The following is a 17,338-nucleotide window of genomic DNA, read 5'->3' on the forward strand; positions in this document are numbered from 1 at the left end:
CACATCGGGTTAATTACCCGATGTGTGCTGCAGCCACATGTGCACAGAGCAGGGAGCAGCGCACACCGCTTAGCGCTGGCTCCCTGCTCTCCTAGTTACAGCACACATCGGGTTAATTACCCGATGTGTGCTGCAGCCACATGTGCACAGAGCAGGAGCACTGACAGTGAGAGCGGCAGAGGCTGGAAACGAAGGTAAATATCGGGTAACCAAGGACAGGGCTTCTTGGTTACCCGATGTTTACTGTGGTTACCAGCCTCCGCAGAAGCCGGCTCCTGCTGCCTGCACATTCAGTTGTTGCTCTCTCGCTGTCACACACAGCGATCTGTGCTTCACAGCGGGACAGCAACAACTAAAAAATGGCCCAGGACATTCAGCAACAACCAACGACCTCACAGCAGGGGCCAGGTTGTTGCTGGATGTCACACACAGCAACATCGCTAGCAACGTCACAAAAGTTGTTCGTTAGCAGCGATGTTGCTAGCGATGTTGCTTAGTGTGACAGGGCCTTTAGAGACAGATACACCTACTTCACTGAGAGTGTTCTGGACTTCAGTTGATGTTGTGAATGGGTTCTTCTTCACCAAAGAAAGTATGCGACGATCATCCACCACTGTTGTCATCCGTGGACGCCCAGGCCTTTTTGAGTTCCCAAGCTCACCAGTCAATTCCTTTTTTCTCAGAATGTACCCGACTGTTGATTTTGCTACTCCAAGCATGTCTGCTATCTCTCTGATGGATTTTTTCTTTTTTTTCAGCCTCAGGATGTTCTGCTTCACCTCAATTGAGAGTTCCTTAGACCTCATGTTGTCTGGTCACAGCAACAGCTTCCAAATGCAAAACCACACACCTGTAATCAACCCCAGACCTTTTAACTACTTCATTGATTACAGGTTAACGAGGGAGACGCCTTCAGAGTTAATTGCAGCCCTTAGAGTCCCTTGTCCAATTACTTTTGGTCCCTTGAAAAAGAGGAGGCTATGCATTACAGAGCTATGATTCCTAAACCCTTTCTCCGATTTGGATGTGAAAACTCTCATATTGCAGCTGGGAGTGTGCACTTTCAGCCCATATTATATATATAATTGTATTTCTGAACATGTTTTTGTAAACAGCTAAAATAACAAAACTTGTGTCACTGTCCAAATATTTCTGGCCCTGACTGTAAATATGAGGGACATAGAGCAAGATCTGGGGGAATTTTTTTTATTCACAATGATGGAAACGCAGATCCTCTGGTAGTTTGGGATGCGATGAAGGCATACCTTAGGGGGCTCTTGTTCAGGGATATATGCAGATGTAAAACACAAACAAGGCAGGATGAGAAAAATAGTCTTGAGGCTTTAGATAAGGCGGAGATGGAAGCAATCCAGAGTAACATAACAGAAGCGAAGCAAAAACTTCGGAAGGCACATGAGAAGGCTAATAAGATACTTCTCGAGAAGGCGGCAAGAAAACAGGCATTCCAAAAACTGAAATTCTATGAGAAGGGGGAAAAGGTTGGACATCTATTATTGGTCATAGCAGCAGCTTAAAGGAGTAGTTCACTTGTGCATAGTATAAACACTATAGAGGGGACACAGGTTACTGAGGTGGAGGATGTTCTGGGGGTCTTTAAAGATTTTTATCGCACATTGTATTCTTCAAGTGGAGTGGTGAGGGCGGAAGAGGTGGATACATTTCTTGAACAGGGTGAGATCCCTGTGTTATCTGTGGCAGACAGAGATAAATTGGAGTCACCTATTACCATTGATGAACTGGAGGCAGCTCTGAACAATGATAAGGCCCCAGGAGTAGATGGGCTACCAGTCGAAGTTTATAAACAGTTAGAAGAAACCCTATTGCCTAAATTATTGAAGTATTTCAAGAAGCAGAGAGAAAAGAAATTTTGCCTGAGTCTATGAGGGAAGCAATAATAGTAGTAGTTCCTAAGGAAGGCAAAAATCCAAGGCTTCCGGACTCATATAGACCTATATCGTTATTAACAGCAGACGTGAAGCTTCTGGCCAAGGTTTTGTCAAACCGGTTGACTGGTGTTATATCCAACTTAATCCAGATGGACCAATCAGGGTTTATTCCCAATAGGTCAACAGCTGCTAATATCAGGAGTCTATATCTCAATCTACAGTACAGTTACCGCCTGACAACCCTGGCCGGAGGTTGATCGCTTCGCTAGACGCCCAGAAAGCCTTCGATAGTGTTGAATGGGGATATTTATGAAAAGTGTTGCAACATATGGGTTTCGGCCCACAGTTCATAAAGTGGGTACAGCTGTTGTATAATCGACCTACTGCTAAAGTTAGAATTAATGGTATGATATCTTCAGCGTTAGGGTTGCCCGCTATCACCACTCCTCTTTGCAATTGCAATAGAACCCCTGGCTGCGGCCATTAGGAACTCTAAGGAGATTCATGGATTTAGATATGGAAACCTAGAGGAGAAAATAGCTCTTTATGCAGATGACCCACTATTATTTTTGGGAGACCCATCGGCATCAATTGATCATGCCATGCAGACAATAGAGAATTCTGAGAAGTTTCGGGACTAACCATTAACTGGTCTAAATCGAGCCTCTTTAAAGTGGATGAGGAAGTAACTTGGACATATGATGATATTGGGGCTAATAAATTGAAGAGTGTGTAAGGGTTTAAATACTTAGGTATCCAGATATCTATACCAGTAGAAAAATACATTCATGTGAACTTATTGCCACTTTTGAAAAAATTGAGAGCCAAAATAGATGCCTGGAACAAACTTCATCTGTCAGTTGTTGGAAGGGTTAATTAATTAAAAATGGTAGTAATGCCTAAGCTCTTATACATATTGCATAATGCTCCAGTCTGGATATTGAAGAAGAGATTTAAAGGGATAAATTCGCTGTTCAGGGACCTGGTGTGGGGTAAAAAACAGCCTAGAGTGAGATTAGAGACCCTGCAGAGACCGAAGGATGAGGGTTGCCTGGCAATACCAAACCCAGAATTATACTATCTGGCGGCCCAGTGTCAGCACCTCAGAGGGTGGTCTGATCGGGAGAAAGATGGTGGCATTAAAGAGGTGTTGGAATACATCGTGGACAGAAGTCCATTGATAATGGGAATAGAGGACGGCACGGTGGGGCTCCTGGGTGGGACATCTCCTACAATGGCACTTATAAACAAATAAACAAGACCTGGGACAGGCTGAAGAGGGTGAGAGGGGTGACCTGGTTAACCAAGTTCACACCTATTTGGGACAACAATAACCGCACAGAAATTCAGAAAATGGGTAATATCGAGGAGTGGAGACGCAAGGGCATAATACATATGCATCAAATAATAGATGGAGGGGCCCTGAAATCCTTCCCACGGCTGCAGAGTGAGTTTCAGTTGCCGGCATCGGAGTGGCTTCACTACAGTCAAATCAAATATGCGATTACAGCTCAAAAGGTTAAAAAGAGTGTAGCCATACAGACTGACCTGGTACTGGACTGTGTGTGTAATGGGGGAGGAAGGACTAAAGGGATCATTTCTGGTACATATAAAAAGATCTATTACATACCTTTCTTTTAGACTACCCACTTAAAACTAAATCTAAATGGGAAGAGGAAGTTGGGACGCTAATGGAGGAGGTGTGGGAAAGTATTTTGGAGTACGTACCTAAACTTTCTATGAGTGAACCGGCCAGGTTCTCTCCCCTATATGTAATTCACCGGGTATATAGATCTCCTTTACTGATGTTTAAAATGGGGCTGAAAAGTAACTAACTGTCCAAGATGTAAGGCCCCTTTCACACGTCAGTGATTCTGGTACGTTTGTGCTTTTTTTTTAAACGTACCAGAATCACTGACATACGCAGACCCATTATAATGAATGGGTCTGCTCACATGTCAGTGATTTGTCACTGCACGTGTCTCCGTGCAGCGTACCCGCGTGTGCCTGATTGCTGCACGGAGACATGTCCATTTTTTTCTGGCATCACTGATGTTCCACGGACCACGCAGTGGTGTGGTCCGTGAAACACGTGCCAGAAAAAAACGTGCTTTTAAAATAATAAACATTTTAACTCACCCGGCGTCCAGCGATGTCCTCTGCAGCCCTTTCTCCCTGCTCCTTCTGTGCCGGCTGATTACTGTCGCGCATATTCATTATGCGCGACACAGCCGACCCGGAAGCAGCTCCTGCAGGGGTCACCGCCGGCCGGATGCTGCGTCGCGGGAGGATTCAGCACCATGGAGAGCGGGAGCGGGCGCAGGTGAGTGAATCTCTAAGTGCAATCACGGGCCACGGAGAACGGAGCCCGGATTGCACTTAGACAACCCACGTGTGCCGTGATGTTCGGCACACGCAGGGACATGTGCGTGTTTTACACGCCAGTGAAAAACGTCTGTGTTTTTCACTGACGTGTGAAACGGGCCTAAGGGAAGTGACGCTGGAATTTTTCACATGATGTGGTCTTGCCCAAGACTGTTCTCCTTTTGGACTATGGTTATCAATAGGATAGGAAGAACATATGGATGTGTCCTTCCAGGGGAACCACGGATATGCCTATTGGGATATGTTAAGGAGATTGGGGTGGAAAATACTATGAAAATTGCCATTGCCAGACTGCTATATGCGGCAAGGAAGATAATTGCTAGGTCTTGGACTAAAAAAGATCCCCCATCTAGGGGAGAATACATTAAAAATGTGAAATGTATTATACAGCTGGAACAGGGAGTGTATGAAAGAAGGGGGAATTCTAAAATGTATGAGCCGCTATGGACTCCCTGGCTGCAATACGGTTAGGCAGAGTGATGGACTAATGTGCCATCTTGTGACTGTGACTCTATGGTGGATCTCTAAATATGTTTTGCGTACTTTGTATTACAAGTAACTATTTTATAACTTAGAATGTTCCGGTATTTCATTTCTTAAGGATGGAGGGTTATTTATATGTTTACCAAATGTGATGCAGTATCTTGGGAGTAGAAATGCTGTCTGGGAGGGGAGGGAAGGGGACGGGGCGAGAGAAGGGTTAATTGATATTACAAATCTGTATGATTAGTGGCCTGTGAAACTATTGTATATATACTTCTTTAATAAAAATGTATCTGATTTTAAAAAAAAAGGACCCACCTCAGGTTTCCAGGGGGAACAGGTTGTTTGGGTGGCGGGTTATTGGGATTGGGATTGACCACCACTATGCCGTGCACGCCCAGTGTGGTTTGCAAATTCCTTCTGTTGCCATCAAAATTCATGTTGGTGCCTGTTCACATACAGCCACCGCCTCCTGTTCCATAGGCATTAATACTTAAGCACCACCTGCCTGGGGCTGTTCCGCCCTTCATCCATGTCTGCTGGTCTAACACTGTGGGGGCTAGTTCAGACATTGTGCTGGTGGCAGGCACCTGGACTGCCTCTCTACTCGCAGTTGTCAGCCCTTGCAGCATGGGAGCGGTTCTGACACTTCTCAGGTAGGTGGTGTTCCTATATGGTCCTGCACATCACACGAGACCACATGGTACACATGTATATTATATACTGTAGTGTAGGGACCCCCCTTATAGAGATTTGCCGTGACGGGGCAGGGGGGCTCAAATCATTGATCAATTATTTGCTAAAAATCTCATTGAATTGATACAGTAGGAATGAATTTGTGAATGTTACACTTTTTATCTCGTCATAATTGCATCCCACTCATAAGCAGTGCTGGCTCCCCCCCATTTTCTCGGTTATTGGGATCCGGGACATTGGGACTGGACTGTCGTAGGAAGGGGCTGCAATGGAGTATGTTGAGCCTCCGTTACCATGGAAACCGGTAACGTCCCACCGTTGGGCGACGAACTCTTAACAAAATTTTAGTAACGTTTAAGTGAATTGCCTCCCCTGTGTGGGATGGACCTGTTATTAAAAATGTGTTAATCTTTATACTTTTCCCCTTTACAGGTAAAAGCAAAACAAAACTAAACCTCTGGTGACCTGTAGCTCGCGGACGAGCTACGTTTAACCAAAGGGTAATGTGACGCCCTGGCCCATCGGGTCGCCACAGGGTATTGTGCAACCTGCCCTTCTGCACAGTATCCACCCTCCTTGGTTACGGGTACTGGTCCTTTGGTGTTGCTAACAGCTTAGCCAATCAAAACCTTAGGAACACTTTGCACTGAACCTACCAGACACACCATTGGGGGCCTGAAGGGAATAGGGCCACCCACATGGGGGGTTGGTAAGGGGAAAGTGAGGAAAGTGACAGTCGAGTCGAGCTGAAGTTGAGCTAGAGGAGAGGTGGAGACTGGTGACCCTCGTGAGGAGAGGTCATGGAGCAGGGCTCCTGAGTACTAGGTGGCAGACTTTGGTCTGGGCCTTGTAGGAGCTGGAACCCCAGTCGCAGGTGGACAGTGTCATGGGGCACGGAATACCGAGGAGGGCAGCCTGCGGCCTTGAGCTATCACCGGGCAGGGGCCAGGGCATGACGGGGTACGTGGACCCCAGGCCGGAAAGTAGCTTCACGTGTTCCGGTAATTTACCCGACGGGGGTGAAGACTTCAAGTGTCATCCCCAACCCGCTCCAAAATCGGGCTACTAGCGCACCGATGAAATAGGACTTTCCCAATACAGTCCAAAGAAATCCTATGCGTGAACCCTGAGAACAAGCTCACTCCGTTAGCCATACGGGTGAGCGGGACCAGAAGAGTTTTATACCCACGGGTCCAACAGAGACAAAGGTGCCAAAGACAGGGCCACAGATTAACAGCAACACCAAGGGCACAGACCCAAGTGTGCTCCCTACAAGCTGCAGTGGTGCTCAGAATTCTGGTTTACAAGCTGTCGGTGTTGTTATTCCTTGACTGAGTGAGTACATAAAAAAACCCTGTTCCTATCCCCAACGGCACCCAAACACCAACCATCCAACGGGCCCCGGAACACAAAACCCCCTACCCACGGAGGGGTTAAACATCAGGCTGCCACACCATCATCACCGGGCTCCTCAATGGCAGTGGTGGTCCCTCACATTACCACGCACCGTGGGTGGTGCCACAAACTTTCTAGTCCCCCTGTACATAGCCCCCTTTTATCGAGTGGCCGCACGACCCCCGGGTCCCGAGACTCCTCGAGCCACCGCGGATCCGGATCCGAGCAGCCCGGCTGCTGGCACGGGGGCGGCACACTAGGCCTTCAAAGCAATTTCAAAAATGATTTGTTACTCCAAAAATATAGGTTTTGTAAGTTTAATAGAACATTTAAACACTTGTTGCTAAAATTGTAAGCCTTCCATCACACTAAAAAAATAAAAGGGATGTTGAAACAACTGCATAAATACTCCAATGGCAGCTGCTGGCTGCTGATTGGCTGGCAGCCGCCGTTGGAGTAGGTGGGTAGAGAGCACGGAAATCAGTTATCTGACAATAAAGCCCTCACTGTGGCCGGCGTTGACCGCGATCATCAAGGGGACCACATGCCTGTGGGCAGCAAGAAACAGCCTTAGGGGCCACAAGCGGCCCTCGTGTTTGAGACACCTGCTATAGCTGATAACAAATCTACTGAAGTGAACAAACACAACAGTCTTCATCAGTAAAAAATTAGTAGCTAGTAGTAAAACATCTCTGAAGTAATTAGATTATGTGGCTCTTGGTGATCTAAACTATTGTCGGGGCTAGTATTTTTTGTCAGATGAGTTTCACCACTATCAAACATAACATACAGAATGAAGCTGAAAAAAAGACCTAGATTAAAAAAAAAACAACAATGTTACATTCCAAACAAGAACGTATAATCGAGAGGAGAACTCCATCACTAGACTGGAGTTGCACTTATTTATGATGGACCATTGGAACTGCTGAGTCCTGACCAGAAAAGAAGAAAAAGTACTAGCGCTCCCCATTGAAGGAACGATTATACAGCACTTTTAAATTCCTTATGATCAAAAACATAACAGAGTTTCTGAAGTGGAGTGATGCCTTAAAAACAGAGCCAGAGCCATGCAATGCATTTCCTGCAGACGTGAATCAATGTATATCAACCACGCACAGCTCGGAGATAAATCATCGCACAGGTGTAATGTCTTTTTGTGTGGTTTATCGCAATTCTCTTTAAAATTAATACATTTTAAAAGAAATTGAAACGTCAGGATAAAGGGAAAATCTGTTGTTATTGTACAGAAATGCACACTTGGCTCTCACTGCACATTTAATGTTGTCGATCCGAAATGCAAAGTTTGGCCAGATATTCTGTACCTGGTCTTGTAGGGATCATATAAGCACATTAAGTAGCACAAAACAGTTAAGGTGGATACATCTTGTAATGCTCACCGCCGAGTGGGAGTGGAGCCACTGGACCTCAGGGGGGCCCGGGCTTACTCTTTACACTGTGTGCAGAATTATTAGGCAAATGAGTATTTTGATCACATGGTACTTTTTATACATGTTGTCCTACTCCAAGCTGTATAGGCTTGAGAGCCAACTACCAATTAAAGGGAACCTGTCATCAGAAATTTTGCTTTAAACCTAAATGTTTCCCCCTCTGCAGCTCCTGGGCTTCATTCTAGCAAGGTTCCTGTTGGTTTTTTGCTCCCTTTTAGACCAAATATAATACTTTATAAAAGGTGTACCTTTTGGGATGCAAATTTTCTAAATTGTCCATGGGGGCGGGCTCTCTGGTGTCAGTTATGTCCATCCTGCCGATTTACGACGTCCCCCAACGAGATTATGGGCGGCGCTGTGATTATCATTGCAAGTGCCCACCCATAATCTAGTGCACGCGCTTTCCTCTCTGCCTCCAGCGTTCTGCGCAAGCGCTGGCCGTAACCGGTGGTGTCCTGCTCCGATCCTCCCATCTATTTCCTGCTACAGGGAAAGATGGGAAAGAGGGGACGTGCGGTCATCTGACCAGCGCTTGCGCAGAACGCTGGAGGCAGAGGGGAAAGCGCGGGCACTTGCGATGACAACACAGCGCCGCCCATTCTCGTGCCTGCGCAAACGTCACCAGCGGTCACACTGTGTACGCAGTGCACAGTCCCGCTACAGTGGCACTGCGCATGCGCCGGACCACGGGCTCACTGGGCGGCATCCTGGAAGTATGAAATGCTGCATTGGGGGACGGCGTAAATCGGCAGGATGGACATAACGGACACCAGAGAGCCCGCCCCCATGGACGATTTAGAAAATTAGCATCACAAAAGGTACACCATTATAAAAGTATTATATTTGGTCTAAAAGGGAGCAAAAAACCAACAGGAACCTTGCTAGAATGCAGCCCAGGAGCTGCAGAGGGGGAAACATTTAGGTTTAAAGCAAAATTTCTGATGACAGGTTCCCTTTAAGTAAATCAGTTGATGTGCATCTCTGTAATGAGGAGGGGTGTGGTGTAATGACATCAACACCTTATATAAGGTGTGCTAAATTATTAGGCAACTTCCGTTCCGTTGGCAAAATGGGTCAGAAAAGAGATTTGACGGGCTCTGAAAAGCCCAAAATTGTGAGATGTCCTGCAGAGGGATGCAGCAGTCTTGAAATTGCCAAACTTTTGAAGCGTGATCATCGAACAATCAAGCGTTTCATGGCAAATAGCCAACAGGGTTGAAAGTACCGTGTTGGGCAAAAAAGGCGCAAAATAACTGCCCATGAATTGAGGAAAATCAAGCGTGAAGCTGCCAAGGTGCCATTTGCCACCAATTTGGCCATATTTCAAGGTGCAACGTTACTGGAGTATCAAAAAGCACAAGGTGTGCCATACTCAGGGACATGGCCAAGGTAAGGAAGGCTGAAAAATGACCACCTTTGAACAAGAAACATAAGATAAAATATCAAGACTGGGTCAAGAAATATCTTAAGACTGATTTTTCAAAGGTTTTATGGACTGATGAAATGAGAGTGACTCTTGATGGTCTAGAATGATGGGCTAGAGGCTGGATCCGTAAAGGGCAGAGAGCTCCACTACAACTCAAACGCCAGCAAGGTGGAGGTGGGGTATTGGTATGTGCTAGTATCATCAAAGATGAATTTATGGGACCTTTCAGGTTGAGGATGGAGTGAAGCTCAACTCCCAGACCTACTGCCAGTTTCTGGAAGACAACTTCTTCAAGCAGTGGTACAGGAAGAAGTTGGTATCGTTCAAGAAAAACATGATTTTCATGCAGGACAATGCTCCATCACATGCATCCAACTACTCCACAGTGTGGCTGGCCAATAAAGGTCCAAAAGATGAAAAAATAATGACATAGCCCCCTTGTTCATCTGATCTGAACCCCATAGAGAACCTGTGGTCCCTTATAAAATGCGAGATCTACAAGGAGGGAAAACAGTACACCTCTCGGAACAGTGTCTGGGAGGCTGTGGTGGCTGCTGCACGCAATGTTGATGGTAATCAGATCAAGCAACTGACAATCTATGGATGAAAGGCTGTTGAGTGTCATCATAAAGAAAGGTGGCTATATTGGTCACAAGATTTTTGGGGTTTTGTTTTTGAATGTCAGAAATGTTTATTTCAAAATTTTGTGCAGTTATATTGGTTTACCTGGTGAAAATAAACAAGTGATATGGGAATATATTTGGTTTTTATTAAGTTGCCTAATAATTCTGCACAGTAATAGTTACCTGCACAAACAGATATCCTCCTAAGATAGCCAAATGTAAAAAAAAAACAAAACACCCCAACTTCCAAAAATATTAAGCTTTGATATTTATGAGTCTTTTGGGTTGATTGAGAACATAGTTGTTGATCAATAATAAAAAAATCCTCTAAAATACAACTTACCTAATAATTCTGCACACGGTGTAATGGGAGGCGCTTAACCGCATGTCAGGAGGCGGATGCCAGGTACTACTCCTAGGGCAGTGACCGGGACTGTGGCAGCAGATCCAAAGAACAGGAGGCAGACTCCGGTACAGACACAGCTGCCAGCAGGAACAGGTGGGATGGCTGCGGCAGACAGGAACAGGGTACAGATAGGTGTGGCATGGCAGACTCAAGAACAGGTAATGGGATAGGAGCACAAGACCTGACGACTAGCTAGCAGACTGTAGACTAACTAAAGGGGTTTCACTGCACAGGCACCTCCCCCAAGGGGTGGGTGCCTTAAATACAGAGTGACTCTCAGCCATAGGCGGAGAGGCATTTCAGGGAAATGGCACACCAGCCCTTTAAGAGGAGGGCCAGTGTGCACGCACACCCTAAGTGCATTCCTGGGGAGACTGTGCGACGTCCACAGGCCCAGTGGAAAGTAGAGACCAAGAGCATATGTGGACGTCCGCAGGACAACAGGATAGCGCGCAGCCCTTATATGATACCAGGACTTTAGGAAGGAAACGGCATGATGACCCTCCCCTTTCTCTTAGAGGCCCATCATAAAATTTTGTCTTCAAGTGATTTTTTTTAACTTGTCAGCACTTTCTACGTATGCTATCATTTGGCTTTAAAGTTTACAGATCTGGGCAGGGAAAGTTCAGCATTTTCCAATTCTAGGGGTCAGGTGGATCCTCCAGGTTGTAAGCTCTATATAAAAAGGGTTGTCAGTGCCCAAAGTAATTTGAACAAATCCGGGTGGAAGAGTATGTGGTGATCTAGCAGCAAGTTGGTGATTATATGATTACTGGTCTCCGGACATCACAGATTTGGCGCTATCTTGGATCTCCTCATACCTAACAGACGGAACTTTCAGCGTCTCCCACTCTCACAGCACCTCCTCATCTCGCCCCCTATCTGTCGGTGTGCCCCAAGGTTACGTTCTTGGACCACTGCTGTTTTCCATCTACACCTTTGGCCTGGGACAGTTCATAGAGTCCCACAGCTTTCAGTATCACCTCTATGCTGATGATACGCAGATCTACCTCTCTGGACCCGACATCACCTCCCTACTACATAGGCAAGGATGGTTGATCTCGGGGAGATCACCATCCAACACCATGGAGACACCATCACGTGTTTCTCAATGCAGTGACACTAGAACAAGGCCCCTTGGAAAAATATACAAAACAAGATTTCTTGTTTTGCATATTTTCCCAGGGGGCCTTGTTCTAGTGTCACTGTGTTGAGAAACACGTGATGCGTCTCCGCGGTGTTGGATGCTGATCTCACCAAGGTCAACCATCCTTACCTATGTAGTCTTCTACTAGGCAATACTCCCATGTTTTGGTATAGGCGGTTTCCTTGACTGGAGACAGCCCTTCCCGTGGTTGTTCCTTCCCGGTGAAAGACTTGGCTAGTTTCCTGCCAGCGTTGAGAAATATGTGATGGTGTCTCCGCAGCATTCTTGTTTTGCATTTTTTCACCTCCCTACTAACCAAAATCCCACAATGTCTGTCCGCTATTTCATCCTTTTTCTCTGCTTGATTTCTGAAACTGAACATGGACAAAACAGAATTCAATATCTTTCCTCCTCCTCATTCTACCACCCCAATCCATCAAAGTCAATGGCTACTCACTTTCTCCAGTCCAACGTGCTCACTGCCTGGAAGTAACTCTTGACTCTGCTCTCTTTCAAGCCACACATCCAAGCCCTCTTAACCTCCAAAAATTATATCCAAGGGAAATTGTTGCATAAACCAAAAATATATAACCCTTAAAAACATCAACTTTATTCTAGGAATTTTAAAAAAAACATCCAAAATTACACACAATAACAAAGTGCAAAGCAAAAGGGAGGAGCGTAAAGGTCACACCCTAAAGATATACCTCCCTCCTGTCCACTACCTAACGCGGAGGTCGGCCCCACTCTCCGAAGGCTATCCGTACCTTGCCCTGACAAAAGATATCAAAAGTGCTCACGTCTAAGGACAAGGTGCAAATAGTGTTTGTGAAGTTTTCATTTAACAATTGAACAATCAAAATTATATATCAACGAACACATGCACCAATTCCACATCACAGTCTTAAGAGAGGTTTGGGAACAGTTTTGTTCTGGAGTAAGAGAAGGGCCATGTAAAATACACACACACACACATACACACACAGTGTATATATATATAGCAGCAAGTGAATAGAGTGCTTATGCTTAAATAAAGTGCACAACAATGTTAGATACATTAATTGGGACAGTCAGTACTTATCCCTAAACTGTCTTAACGCACCCTAGCAGCCAGTAGATAAAGTGCTATGTTAAATAAAGTGCATAGTAGTATTTTTAGGAAGATAAAACCATCATTGGGATAGTCAGAAGGTACTTATCATATAGGAGGCCATGTGTGCGTCCCTCAAATTGCCTCAACGCGTTTCTCCCAAAGGGGTCATCAAGAGGCCAGATACAGAAGGTGTCAGCAGGATGCCATGATATCACCTCCTGCCACTTCCAACTCAAAAATATTTCCCGGATTCAAACATTCCTTTCCCAAGAAGCTGCAAAAACCTTAGTGCATGCCCTTATTTCCCGCCTGAACTATTGCAACCTCCTTCTCTCTGGCTTCCCTTCTAACAGTCTCGCACCCCTACAATCTATTATACACTATGCTGCCCGACTAATCCACCTGTCCCTCCACTACTCCCAGACCTCTCCTCTCTGCCAATCCCTTCACTGGCTTCCCATTGCCCAACAACTCCAGTTCAAAACCCTAACCAAGACGTACAAAGCCATCCACAACCTGTCTCCTCCTTAAATCTGTCTACTAGTCTCCCGGTACTTACCTGCACATAACCTCCAATCCTCAGAAGCTCTCCTTCTCTACTCCCCTCTCATCTCCTCGTCCCACCACCGCATCCAAAATTTCTCCCGTGCCTCCCACCATACTCTGGAATGATCTGCCACAACATATCAGACTCTTGCCTACCTTGACAACCTTCAAAAGCAACCTGAAGACCCACCTCTTCTGACAAGCCTACAACCTGCCGTAACCCTCAGTCCGCTATAGCACTGCACAACCATCTCTACCCTCACTTACTGTATCCTCACCCATCCCTTGTAGATTTAGAGCCTTCGCGGGTAGGGTCCTCTCTCCTCCTGTACCAGTCTGTGCCTTGTTTTGTTTATGATTATTGTATTTACTCATACTATCTATACCTGTTTTCACAAGTAAAGCGCAATGGAATAAATGGCATTATTATAATCATAATAAATTATAATAATAATAATAATAATTACATGTTTGACACCACCAATAAAGCAGCCAGTGACTGAGACAAATCTGTGACTTCTTTGCATTTAGTGGTCACTACTCACCTGGGTAGCCATATGTAGGAATCTCCTCTTTACACCGCTCATCACCCCTCACATATGTCTCTGTAGTATTAATATGGGACAGATCTTCACCCTGAAACAAATATTGTGAAAGTCACAGACAGATGAAGAAGTCACATCTATGATCATCTCTAATCCTGCCATCTCCACCGCTCTCATTACACAAGTATAAAACATATAATACTGGAGGATAAAACAAGACTGAACACAAGACCTTCACAGGCGTCTACACATCATAGGGAGATTTCAGGACACCTTCTCTCCATCTACCTGATGATCCTGAGGAACATCGGGATCTTCTTGTTTACAGTCCTGTGGAAGAAGAGGATGGGGACATCTCTCTGGTGTTTTCCTCTCACTGGAGAGAACTGGAGGAAACACATACAAGGGCTGAATTCATTCCTTATATACAGATAATTATAGGCCGTGTGTATTTAATCCTGTGTATTACCTGGTGATGTGAGGGGCTGGGGAACCTCCATCATGACGTCCTTGTACAGATCTTTGTGTCCTTCTAAATACTCCCACTCCTCCATGGAGAAATAGATAGTGATGTCTTCACACCTGACAGGAACCTGACACATACAATGATACCGTCATTCCCCGATCCCTTCATAGCGTTACTGTATAATGTCCCAGCATTCCCAGCAGTGTCACCTCTCCAGTCAGCAGCTCAATCATCTTGTAGGTGAGTTCTAGGATCTTCTGGTCAGTGATGTCCTCATGTATCGGGGGGTGAGGTGGAAGCCCCGTGATTGGGCTCAGGGGTCTTCCCCATCCCTCAGACACAGGGGCCTGACAGCGCTCACTAGAGGTCTTCTTCACTACTGTGTAATCCTGGTTATGGAGAGACACATTAACAAATCTCACTACAGACATTTCCAGAATCCTCACCTATCCAGTTCTGTCCATCTGTTATTCCCATAGATAAGAATGATGTAAAGAGACGTCATCAGAATCTCTCACCTCTCCAGTAAGCCGAAAGAGGATCTCTAGGGTGAGGTGTAATAGCCTCTCCACCATCTTGTCCCTGTCCATTTCCATTAGAAAAACAGTCTTATATAGAAGATCTCCACTGATAGGATCTAATATTGTACGGACCTGAATGGGGAAAAGATGATGATTATGTAAAATCACAAATAATCCAGCATAATTACACAATTAGTGGAGACAATAGAGAGGAACATATCAGGAGATACAATGTGTAGAACTTGTATTCTCTCCTGTCAGTGTTCAGGCTGGAACCTAAGGTGAACTGCTGACTAAAGGGGGCTTTACACGCTGCGACATCGCTAATGCGGAGTCGTTGAGGTCACGGAATTTGTGACGCACATCCGGCCGCATTAGCGATGTTGCTGCGTGTGACACCAATGAGCGATTTTGCATCGTTGCAAAAACGTGCAAAATCGCTCATCGGTGACATGGGGGTCCATTCTCGATTATCGTTACTGCAGCAGTAACGATGTAGTTCGTCGCTCCTGCGGCAGCACACATCGCAATGTGTGACGCCGCAGGAACGAGGAAGCTCTCCTTACCTGCCTCCCGGCCGCTATGAGGAAGGAAGGAGGTGGGCGGGATGTTACGTCCCGCTCATCTCCGCCCCTTCGCTGCTATTGGGCGGCCGCTCAGTGACGTCGCTGTGACGCCGCACGGACCGCCCCCTTAGAAAGGAGGCGATTCGTCGGTCACAGCGACGTCGCCGGGCAGGTAAGTATGTGCGATGGGTCTGGGCGATGTTGTGCGGCACGGGCAGCGATTTGCCCGTGTCGCGCAACAGATGGGGGCGGGTACCCACACTAGCGATATCGGGACCGATATCGCAGTGTGTAAAGTAGCCTTAAGACATTTCCTCCATGCTCCTGTCTATGTTGGTCAGTGCTTTGCAACTACTATGTTTCATCGAAAATAAGACACTGTCTTATATTATTTTTTGCCCCGAAAAATGAACTAGGGCTTATTTATGGAGAATGGCTTATTCTCAGGGAAACACACGTCCAAACAAGCAACCCCCCCTTCCCAGGAGACTTATACTTACCAGACAGCGGACGTCTGCGTCACTCCCAAGTCATCCTGTGATCTTTGGCAAGCACTCCCATCAGGTATGCTCCACTCGGTCCTCCCCTACTTCTGGCTAACACTCACATCCATCAGATCGCAAAAACACACTCACTACATCCGGCAATACCAATTGCTTCCGGCCGTAGAGGGAACCTGGGACACAGTGCTGTGAAGGACCTGCGGTGGAAAGCATAGAAGTCTTGCGGTGGAACGAATCAATGTATTCCACCACAGGTCCTCACGCTCCACTGCACTGCGTCACAGGTAACCCTGCAAGTCAGAAGCAATTAATATTGCTGGATGTGAGGAGTGTGTGTGACCTGATGTGTGTGGGTGTCTGTTCCACCGCAAGTCATTGATACAAGTCATTGATGCGTTCCATTACAGGTCCTCTCATTCAGCATCTGGTGAGTATGATTGCAGGGTCTTCTTTCTCCTCTTATGGGTGTGTCCACTTTCAATAATGAAGTGTCCTGCAGTATTCTTTAACTTTTTTAGCTGCATGGATACTTCATTATTGAACCATGGCTAAGGCTTAAGGCCGCTTTACAAGCTACGATATAACTAACGATATGTCATCGGGGTCACGTCGTTAGTGACGCACATCCGGCATCGTTTGACATATCGTAGGGTGAGACAGCTACGAGCGACTGTGAACAAGCAAAAATACTCACCTTATCGTTGCTCGTTGACACGTCGCTGATTTTTAAAAAAAAAAACGATCGTCCTTCTGCGCGCCGGTTGTTCATCGTTCCCGAGGCAGCACACATCGCTACGTGTGACACCCCGGGAACGATGAACTGCAGCTTACATTAGGCCGCCGGCAATGCGGAAGGAAGGAGGTGGGCGGGATGTTACGTCCCGCTCATCTCCGCCCCTCCGCTTCTATTAAGCGGCCGCTGTGTGATGTCGCTGTGATGCCGAACGTCCCTCCCCCTTCAGGAAGAGGAGGTTTGCCATCCACAGTGAGGTCGTTCGGGAGGCAAGTACGTGTGACGGTGTTTTCCGACTTTGTGCGCCACGGGCAACAAATTGCCCGTTACGCACAAACGATGGGGACGGGTGCGATCGCATGATAAATCGTCGCGTGTACAGCGGCTTTTATTTTTGGGTAGGGCTTATTTTCAGTGAAACACAGTAATTGGCTGTAGGAATTACAAGT

The 17,338-nt window shown here is 46.2% G+C and overlaps 1 protein-coding gene across 1 annotated transcript in view; it reads right to left on the bottom strand.

Annotated features, from left to right (window-relative positions):
• The window catches only part of LOC142310443 (uncharacterized), a 59,855-nt gene that overhangs the window by 14,330 nt on the left and 28,187 nt on the right, over window positions 1-17,338 (bottom strand). Inside the window, exons 2-6 of the mRNA XM_075347968.1 lie at window positions 15,085-15,219; window positions 14,776-14,955; window positions 14,570-14,693; window positions 14,389-14,486; window positions 14,101-14,191 (exon numbers count right to left, since the gene is read on the bottom strand). Of these exons, the coding sequence (XP_075204083.1) occupies window positions 14,101-14,191; window positions 14,389-14,486; window positions 14,570-14,693; window positions 14,776-14,955; window positions 15,085-15,162 (571 nt within the window). The 5' untranslated portion in view covers window positions 15,163-15,219. The remainder of the gene's footprint in view (window positions 1-14,100; window positions 14,192-14,388; window positions 14,487-14,569; window positions 14,694-14,775; window positions 14,956-15,084; window positions 15,220-17,338) is intronic.

The sequence above is a fragment of the Anomaloglossus baeobatrachus genome, chromosome 5 (genome assembly GCF_048569485.1).
Source record: "Anomaloglossus baeobatrachus isolate aAnoBae1 chromosome 5, aAnoBae1.hap1, whole genome shotgun sequence".
In the NCBI taxonomy this organism is placed as follows: domain Eukaryota; kingdom Metazoa; phylum Chordata; class Amphibia; order Anura; family Aromobatidae; genus Anomaloglossus; species Anomaloglossus baeobatrachus.